General features: G+C 23.0%; 3 protein-coding genes across 3 annotated transcripts in view; 1 reads left to right on the plus strand and 2 right to left on the minus strand.

Moving 5' to 3' along the window:
- Positions 1-2184, minus strand: part of LOC102673922 (programmed cell death 6-interacting protein) — a 5106-nt gene extending 2922 nt beyond the window's left edge. The window contains 6 exon segments of the mRNA XM_006624070.1: positions 1-219; positions 321-422; positions 497-775; positions 1107-1234; positions 1503-1618; positions 1933-2184. The exon segment at positions 1-219 is cut by the window's left edge and continues 7 nt beyond it. Of these exon segments, the coding sequence (XP_006624133.1) occupies positions 1-219; positions 321-422; positions 497-775; positions 1107-1234; positions 1503-1618; positions 1933-2129 (1041 nt within the window). The 5' untranslated portion in view covers positions 2130-2184.
- Positions 2185-2751: 567 nt separating this feature from the next.
- LOC102673786 (transmembrane and ubiquitin-like domain-containing protein 1) lies at positions 2752-4929 on the plus strand. The gene is made up of 4 exons (XM_006624069.2): positions 2752-2902; positions 3443-3760; positions 3835-4141; positions 4268-4929. The coding sequence occupies exons 2-4, from the start codon at positions 3463-3465 to the stop codon at positions 4692-4694; spliced, it is 1032 nt and encodes a 343-aa protein (XP_006624132.1). The 5' UTR covers positions 2752-2902; positions 3443-3462; the 3' UTR covers positions 4695-4929.
- A 948-nt stretch (positions 4930-5877) lies between these two features.
- On the minus strand, positions 5878-10138 carry LOC102673666 (isoleucine--tRNA ligase, cytoplasmic). Its single transcript, XM_006624068.2, has one exon. The coding sequence runs from the start codon at positions 9915-9917 to the stop codon at positions 6177-6179; it is 3741 nt and encodes a 1246-aa protein (XP_006624131.1). The 5' UTR covers positions 9918-10138; the 3' UTR covers positions 5878-6176.
- Positions 10139-11092: the final 954 nt, after the last annotated feature.

Below are 11092 nucleotides of genomic sequence, written 5' to 3' on the forward strand. Positions count from 1 at the left end.
AAAATTTGAGCTGAAAATTTCAGGCATTGATATTAATTTTGCAACACAAGCTTTACCAACTGGTTCCAAAGATTTTATATCAGGTATTCTTTCATGATAAATAAAATCATTATCTTTTTTTACTTCTGTCAGATTTCTTTGAGCTCTATTAGCATAATCTTGAAATAAATGAGGTTTATTTGAACGTTGTTGCGCAGCTTTAAATAATTCAACAGAACGCTAAAAATATATATTCTAATTAATTTTAGTTTATTTTTATAATTATATTTAGATTATTTTTATGATTTTCATAATTATATTTTTTAGCTTTTAAAATTTACTTCTAATCTAGCTATTTCTTCTCCAATTGACTTATTATTTTTGCATACTAATGATTGATAAAATTCAGTCATTGCACGATATCCAGCTTGTTTTCCTGCAATCTATATTATTTCATTACAATTATTTACATATAATTATATGAATTCTGTATATAAATAAGATTGTAAATTCATACTAAAGGAACCCATTCTTTATCCCAAAATGCCCGAAAAATCTCCTTTTGAAATAATTTTAATGCATCTGCATATAATTCTTCTGCTTGAGAAGCTAATCTAGCAATAATTCCATCTTTCATAGCATCATGAATTGCTTTATATACAAATATTTCTTGAGCTTGAGCAAGCATCAATGCTGATAATGCACCCAATGTTTCTGGACTAATATCTGGTGTTGGTTCTTGTTGAATAGCCATCATAACATTTGCTTTAAGATAATTAAAAATACCAGCAGATTGCTATAATTAACAATAATTAAGTAATTATTTCTTAATAACTTCAATATATAATCAATGTATAATATTTTCATGGATTTTTATAATTTTTAAATGTATTATATATATTATAGAATAAGATTTTAAACAATTTTTTTCTATGCATACTATCATCAATCAGTTTTCAAAATATTTGCAAACAATAATTGCTAATAATATTGAATTTTATCTATTTATTTATATATACAACAGTATGGATTAAAATTGAGATATTTCAAATCTATTAAAATCCATGAGAAATTAGTTTATTGATCAATTTATTCATTATAATATAATTAATGGAATTTATATTTACTTGAAACAATTTTGCAGCTAGTTTTAATCCTTCATCACTTTCTAAAGATTGTGCTGCTGCAACTGAACTTTGTAAAGCAGCAATATTAAATAATACACATACTTTTTCATATGACAATGTACTAATGGCTGAAAATACCAAATATCATATCTTATTTTAAATATGAATGTTATAAAATAAATATCAAAAATTTAGCTTTAAATATGGGTCCAATCAATAATGATCTTATCTTATCTATGTATTTGTTAATCACTTAAAATCCAATAGACAATAAAAATGATATAAAATGAAATATAATATATAAAATATAATATAAAATAAAATGATATAAAATGATATAAAAATGATATATTAAAATATATATAATTTTTTAATAATATATTAAAAAAATCTTACTTAAACTGAGTTTTCCACCAAATATAGTACGATCAAATGCATCTTTCCATTTAAATGGAATTTGTAATTCATGGGCAGGTATCTTGCCTTCTAATGCACATAATTGATCATAATAACTAAACAAAAGAAAAAAGAATTTTTATCTAGGAAATGATTATTAATTGAAATAAAATTTTATATATTGTTAATAATAATTAATAATTATATTCATTATATTTTAAAAAATAAATGTTCAAATATTATTTTATTAAATTACATCAAAAATATAAAGTTAAATATTAATCATATTATTTATCATTTTAAAAAATTATCTTATCATAGTAGTTTTATAATAAACACATTTTTAAAAAAATAAAATGCAATGAAATATTTTTTATAATATTTCTTATTATACTATTTTAATTAATAATTACTTAAAAATGACTCATACCTGTATATAACCTCTAAAGAACTTTCATATTTCTCAAAAGCTCGCCATAATGCATTGTTTCTTAATTTACTAAAATCTGCAATTGCTTCTGTATAATCTTTTTGATTATTATATGTTGATTTAATAACATTTGTAAGCGGCTTAATTACATCAACGTCAGACGGTTTTTTTAATGGCACTGCGATTAACTCAGCCATTTTGACGTGTAACTGAAATCGAACTAAATACTTACTTACTAATCTTACTTATGTACTTATCTACTTATATCTAACGATAAGATATTTTATATTCATTATATATATAATTAATATTATGACACATGATACTTTTATAATGATATACTTTTATATATATCTATTTTCCGTTTTACATAGTAAGCAAAATTTAATTTAAAATTTTTTTAAATTTAAAAAATAATATATTTATAAATTTATTAAGTATAACATGGCATATTATTTTTCTATTAAAAAACTATTTTAAATATTAAATTTATTATCGTTTTTTATTATGTTCACAAATTTATCTTCTATAAATAATATATTTAATAATATTAAATTTTTAATAAAATAATATGATATAAATATAAAAATCTACAATAGATGATAGATATATTAATTTATTTAAAATTTGTTAAACAAGCAAATATATATAAGAATATATATATAAGAATATTATTATTATATATATATTATTATAATATAATTCATTATCATTTTGTTTTGTACGACATGAATAAAAAATATTTTGATTAATAATTGTCCATTTGCATATTATGTTTTTTGAAGTCATAAAAAGAATTCGCGCCTTGTAGAGTTGCATATTTTTATTAATTATATGAACTAGATCGCGTATGTCGCTGGTTGTCATAAATTATCTGCGTCATCTTTAGATATTTGCAGATGAGATTTTTATAAGTGATTTTAGCGAATCTTTAATTTTCTTCTGTTGTGTCTAATTCATAAAAATTAAGGTGAGGATAAATAATTATAAAAGAGGTAAAGGATTATATAGCGATGAAAATTTTATTTTATAAAATAAAAAAACATATGAAATTATATTATTTCTATGCATGTATATTTTTTTGAGACGCATAATAACATTCGTTTATTATATTAAAAAAATATTAAAAAATTAATGCAAATATATTGTAATTTTTCAAGGTGTTATTTGTCTTATCTTACACATTTGTTCCTATGCAATAACTTATATAAAAAAATATATATTGATTTCATTTTAAAGATATTGAAACGAAATCAGGGTTATTTTTTTTTATAAGTATATGTGTATAAAATTTAAAAAAAAAACAATAATATTGTTATTTTATACAAAATTAAATAATATAATTTTAGTTGTTTCTTATCATTAAAACATTATTGTAATAAACATAATCATAAATATACATATTTTTCATAAATTATTCATTATTACAACATTATTATTTATTTTTTTATTATTTTTTTCACTTATTATAACAATATTATTTTTTTTTACTATATATTTCTTTATACAGGTTAATCTTACATCATAAAAATGACTTTAATCGAGGGTGTTGGAGATGAAGTGACAGATTTTTTTATAGTTGTGGCTGTTCTCTTAATAGGATGGCTTGCATGGTATTCTACAAGTATTACAGATCAACCATTAATCCGCACAGTACTTGTATTACGTCGAACACGCACACGTCTTGCTGAACTTAGAGCTAATCATCAAAATGCAAGCTCATTTACACGACCTCCAAATTTGGAGGTAACTGAAGAAGAAACAATAGAACCAATTGCAGATGATAATAATAGCAATTCACAAGCTTGTCCTGAACCATCTATTGCAGGTGATATGTCCTATTTAAAATACTTCTAAGAACATAATAAAAATATTAGAATTATTTATTATTTGTCACAATAGACACAAATGAAGAAATTTCTCCTGACACACATAGAACATCTGAAGCAACAGCTACAGAGGAAGTACTTATTGAAGCTATGGATTCATTTAATAATGATTGTGCAACAAAATTACAAAAACAAACCAAATTAAGTTCTTCTAAAGAAACAAGTATATCAACATCAACATGTAATGATTCTATAGAACATGAACGTGAAACTCTTTCAACAACAGATGCTAATGAAATTAGTATCAAGCTTAAGTTTATAAATGATGATCAAAAAATGGTTACTGGTAGCTTAAAAGAATTGCTTGGAGATTTTAAAAGGTATATTTTAATTTTTGTATACTAAATAAATATATAAAATTTTATTAATTTATTAATTTTATTAATTTATAAATAAAATATGTAATGTAACATAATGAAATGAAATACATAATTACATATTTTCAGGAGGCATTTTCAAACAGAGCTAGATGCACAAAAATTAGTGCGTTTAGTTTTTAATGGTCGAGTACTGCAGCCTGACAATCAAACGTTGGAAAGATGTGGCTTATATAATAATTGTGTAGTTCATTGTTTGGTTCATCAACCACGACCAAATCCTGTATCATCTCAAACATCAACATTAGATAATTCATCACCAATTTATTTTAACCCTCAATCATTTTCTGATATTCCTGTTGGCACAGGAATTAGTTCTGTGCATAATGAATGGGATTTGAGTAGACCATTAGTGGTCATTTTGACTGTCATGTTAGGTTTCGCTTGGTATTCCCGATATCATTATGCTCAATTTTTTACCGCGAGTACAACTCTCGCATTATATGCACTTACTGCAATTTTCGCAATGTCAGTAGCTTTAATATTATGTCATTAGTTAGTAATTTTTTTTTCAATCAACAATGCAACATCAGAAATATTGCGTGAATTTATAGCAAAGAAACAGTTAAAGACATTATTTTGAAATATGATTTTGTAAACATTAATGTGTGTTTTCAGTGTAACATCATTTAAACACATTGGTTCCTGACATAAAAGAGAACGTGAAGGGTTATTGTGATTTTTATCAATGTATAAAGGAATTCATATGAATAATATATCAAGTATACTTAGATAGTATGGATTTGCATTTCAAATTTTAAATCAATTTATCTGCATTTTTTCTTTTTTTTAACTCAAAATTTTAATTTATATATTTACAAAGGAAATTTCCTTGGAATTATAAAAAACTATGATTATAAATGGGAACGTATTTAATATTAAATTTATAAATTCGAACAATTAATATTTTGATAACTAGCCAATATTTGTTCATTTAAATATATTTGCGAAATTAATTTTGATAAATATTATTCATTTGTTGAATTAGTCATAATAAATGTTATAAATGACAATTTGCAATAATGCTATATCATTTTCAACAAAAAATTTATTATATATTTACATATTTATAATATTTTTATTGAATTTAAAAATTACTATTGAATTGATCTATATATATCTTAAACTTGAATATACTATGTATAACTATTATAAATTGCAATTATTGAAACAAAATTATTATACTTTTTATAAATCTTCCAAAGTTTCTAACTTTAGAATGGAAATTATGTAATACTAATGTTTTTTGGAGCATTATTATTGAGCATTATGAATTGTTAAAAAAAAAAAAATAAAAGTTATTAACAATGTGTATATATACATATAACTTATAATGTATTAAGCAATCATAAAATTATAATTTATTAAAACATACAGTTTATATTACTTTCAAAAAAGGAAATTTGTTACTTTTTCTGACAAATGATGTCGATTTATCCTTATTTCTGTAATAGACTGTATTATAGTGGTAAAAAAATCAAATTATATAATAATATTACAATTTTTATTGAATATGAAATAAATAGTTATTTATTTGATGTTTTCATGTATTAACATATTTCATAATTCAATTGATTTTATGTAAATAAAAATTTATTTTTCATCCGAATTTAACAGAATTAAAAAATAAAAAAAAATTCTCAATTCAATGAAAAAAGGTATATTTATATATTATATAGTTTATAATAATAATCTTTTATTAATTCTTAATTATAAAAATGATGTAATTACATACTGTTTTCCACAAAATTGAATGATTTATAAATTCTTATATAAAATAAATAAATATAATATGTGAATAAAGTTACCACCAATTCAGAATTGGTATTTAAATATACAATGTATAGTTCATAGAATTAATATTTAATATGAATTTCAATTTAAATTTGAATGAAATTATTAAATTTTGAAAAACATTTTAAAGATGATGTACGTATGTAAAATAAATAATTAATGAAAAATCACTTTTAAATAGAAATTAACTTAATTGAAGTGTTTTTCCCCAAAATTCGTTTAATACCTCAGGTATAGGTTCAGAAATATTAAGTTTATTAAAAAAGATATTTAATTGTTCTTTTAACATTGCATTATTTAAATTAAAGTTTCCTTTTGGATTTTCTAAAAGAATAGTACCTTTCCCTAAAATGCTATTAATATTAATGAATTTACAAACAGGATGTTTTAATACTGAAAATGATTGAGTTATAACTAAACCTACTTTTATTACTTTTATTGTTTGTTGATGCAATGATAAAATATTTGTTTCTTCTGATAGTGGTTTATTATCAACGTATAAATTATAAGCACAACCATAAATACCAAATATTAATTGAATTTCATACTTTAATTGATTGTAAGAAATAGGAACTAATGTGTTAGGAGTTTCTAATAATACAGTTCCTATACAATTAGTTGCACCAAATCTTGGTTTTATGCCTATAAGTTCAATATTTACGTATTTTAAAAAAGGTTTTACATTGTTTTTATCATTTTCAATATCAGGTTTTACTAAAATAAGTTTCATGTCAATATTTTTAATTTTTTGCATTTCTTCTATGATTATATTTGCATTATTTGACATTTTCGATATATTTTCTTGTGGAGTTTTAGTTGCATTTTCAATAAATTCTTTATGACTGATAATTACTTTTGCCAAATTACTATTTTGATCTTGTATTTCGTAATATACAATGGCTTCATCAGATGGAACTAATTGAGCTTTCTTTCTTAGCTTCTGAACTCTATTGATTATTTCTCTTGCTATTCCTTCATTATGCATGTTTTCATCAGAAGTAATATCTAGTAAAATTAAAACATTTCCTTCACTATGAGCTTCATACTGTTTTGACAATTTTTCAGCTGCTGGACCTGTGAAACTAAACATAAGTCGTAAATCTTGTTCCTCTAATTTATGACCTTGTATAATAATTTCTTTTTTTGCAACAAAAATTTGCAATTCTTCATCAGAAAGTTCTTTAATAGCTTGAGTAACAGATTTAAATTCTCCTTTAAGACGAGCTCCAAGTATTTTATGATCTGGTTCTGCTTTTAATTTAACACCATATTTTTCCTTATCTGTAGTAACAGTTAATTCTTTTATATTAAGTTCCTCAAGAATATATAATTCCAAAGATTTTATTTCTTTCAATACTTCAGCATCTTGATGAATTACTACAATTTCTGGTAATGGATATTTAACAGGAATTGTTTTTCTATCTCTTATAACACGTCCTAATTCAATTACAGTTTGCATATAAGATACAGCCTTTTCAATTTTTTCATCTATTAATTTTGAATTAGATTCTGGTATCATTTGATAATGAACACTGTCCATATTAGCTTTAGATGGAGGAAGTAATTTAACTAAACGTTGAAACATAAATTCTGTTAAAAATGGTGTAAATGGTGCATTTACACGTACCATTATATAAAGAACAGAAAATAAAGTTGTCAAAGCTTGTTGACAATCAATTACACCACTATCTCCCTTTATACGTTTTCTATTCATTCTTACATACCAATTAGTAAGATTATCTATATATTTTATTAAATGAGGAACTACAGTATATAATTTATAAGCATGCATTTCTCGTTTAAAAAATTGTAATAATGTTTGTGTAAAAGATAAAATCCATCTATCCATTATATTACTAGAACATACATTTTTAAAATCATCATATACAAAAGTAATTTTTTCTTCTCTTTCAAATTTTTCAATATTTTGCATTAAAAATCTAAATGCATTGTACCAAGGTAAAAAAACATCTTTTATAATATCTCTAACTCCTTCTTCTTTAAAACGCAGATTTTCTGCTCTAACAACAGGAGAATTAATTAAGTATAAACGAAGAGCATCTGCTCCATATTTATTAATAATTTCCACAGGATCTGGATAATTTTTTTTACGTTTAGACATTTTTTGTCCGTCAGATGCAAGTATTAAACCATTAGCTACGAGATTTTTAAATGGAGCTTTTCCGAAAAGAGCTGTTGATATAACTAAAAGAGTATAAAACCATCCACGAGTTTGATCAATACCTTCACCAATAAAATCAGCTGGGAAATTTTCTTCAAATTCTTTCTGATGTTCAAAAGGATAATGCATTTGTGCATATGGCATTGATCCAGATTCAAACCAACAATCAAACACTTCAGGTATACGTTGTAAAGGTGAGTATCCTGGTCGTTTTGATGGTATAGTTAAATGATCTATATTTTCTCTATGAATATCTGTTATTTTTGTATTAGTTAATTCTTCTAATTCTGCAATACTTCCTACACATACAATTTCTTGTCCATCTTCTGATATCCACAGAGGAATTGGATTACCCCAATAACGGTTTCTACTAATAGTCCAATCACGAGCATCTTTTAACCAATTACCAAATCGTTTTTCTTTAATATAATCTGGTATCCAATATGTATTACTATTTGCTGCAAGAAGTTTATTTTTTATGGCTTCCACTCTAATAAACCATGAAGGTACAGCTTTATATATCAATGGTGTATCAGATCTCCAGCAATATGGATAACTATGTTTAGTAGTGCCATTATGAATTAATCTTTTATGTGACTGAAGATACTTAATAATATCTTTATCAGTATCTTTTACATATTTTCCAACAAAATCATGTACTGGTTCTATAAAACATCCACAGCTATCAATAGGACATATAATTTCTTGATCTCTTGTTATTATTCCACCTTCCAAGCAACATCGATAATCATCTTCTCCAAAATATGGAGCTTGATGAACAATACCTGTACCAGTTTCTGCTGTGACATATGTATCATTTAATATTATAAAGGCACCCTTCTCTCTTAAATTTTGAAAATACGGAAAAGGAGGATTATACATCTTTCCTTTTAAATCACATCCTTTCCTTTTACCTTGTATAGTATATAAATCTTTAGATTTGTAAATAAGTTCTAAACTTGATTCTAATATAATATAAATATTACCAGATGCGTGATCTTTAACTTCTACATATTCAAAAATAGGATTACAGCAAAGAGCCAAGTTGCTGGGTAAAGTCCAAGGTGTAGTAGTCCAAGCAAGAATATAAACACCTGGTTCATCTACTAATGGAAATGATACAACTATGGAAGGATCAATAACATCTTTATAATTTTGTCCTGATTCAAAATTAGATAAAGGTGTGTTACAACCAGTGGAATATGGCATTACTTTAACACCTTGGTATACAAGACCTTTATTATATAATTCTTTAAAAACCCACCAAATAGATTCCATATACCAAGGATATAATGTTTTGTAATCATTTTTAAAATCTATCCATCTGCCAATTCTACTTACAATTACTTCCCATTCTGTTGCATATTTCATTACAATATTTCGACATTCTTTATTATAGTTTTCTATTCCCATTTTCATAACATCATCAGGACCTTTTATGTTCAATGTTTTATCAATTTCAAATTCGACAGGTAAACCATGAGTATCCCAGCCGAATCGTCTTTCCACATGATAACCAGATTGATAAGCATATCTTGTTACAATATCTTTTATTGTACCTGCAAGTATATGTCCATAATGAGGTAATCCAGTAGCAAATGGTGGACCATCATAAAATGAATATTTTGGTTTTCCTTTTGACAATTTTAAAGAATTTTGAAACGTATCACATTTTTTCCACAATTCTAAAATAATCTCTTCTTCTTTCGAAAAATTAATTGTTTCAGGAAGTTTTTCTTTCATGTTTATAATTATAAAATTTTAATAACTATAACTATAACTAATAAATAATAAATATTTTAGAAAATATTTAGTACCAATTGGTACGTTGATGCAATTATCGAATTCAAGGTGTCATGTATTAGAAGAAACACGTTACCAAATTACACGTAATGAAATTTTAGAGGTTAGCGCTCATTTGAAGCACATGTTTCTATAAAGGTGAACATTCAAATTGCGAATTCAAAGAATATATTTTTTGAATTTAATATTTTTAAAAGTCTTTTAATATATACAGAAAATTAAAACTTAATTTAAATATATATACATATAAAAAATTTGTATAAATATTTTAATAATTAAGCTATTTTATTAGATATACAGTCAATCATAAAAGTCACTATCTTAAAAAAATTTATATTTCCGAAAATTTTGATTTTTAATGAAAGTTTGTATGTAAAACATAATATAGAATATAATGAATTATCAATGAAATAATTTTTTTGATCAATGAGAAATCTAAGAAATAAAATTAAATTTTAGCAATTTTTCATGTTTTAAATATAATTTTGTTTGGGAATTTTTTTTTATAATAGTGTAATGTTAAAAATTAAATATTTTTTATTTGAAAACTTTTATTCTATTTAACATAATTTTATTCTATTTTATTCTATTTAACATAATTTAATATTTAAAAAAGTAAAAAAATTATTAAAACTTTGATTGTTTATTTTATTTTTTTCAGGTGATATTTTACTGAAAAAATATTATTTCTTATGTAATTCATTATATTCTATGTATTTATAAAGTACTTTATTAAAAATAAAAAACTTTTATAAAAATTAAAAAATGAAAAAATAAAAAATTTTTATTTATAATAAAACTTTATAAATATAAAATAAATATAAAGTAAAATATAATAAATAATATAATAAGTTATGTAAAGCAATTTTTTTTTTACCAAAATTCATTTGAAAGAAATGAAATCAATATTCAAAATTTCTATGCTCAATTTTTCATTTTTTTAAATGTAATTCTCTAATAATGCTAAATAGAGTAAAAGTTTTTGAATAAAAAATATTTTAATGTTCTATTATACTATTATATTTTATTGCACAAAAATTTTCAGACAAAATTATATTTAAAATATATATATATATAATGATGTTAAAACTATAGAATTGATTTTATTTGTTCAA

Source organism: Apis dorsata, unplaced genomic scaffold (assembly GCF_000469605.1).
Source record: "Apis dorsata unplaced genomic scaffold, Apis dorsata 1.3 scaffold_989, whole genome shotgun sequence".
Lineage (NCBI taxonomy): Eukaryota > Metazoa > Arthropoda > Insecta > Hymenoptera > Apidae > Apis > Apis dorsata.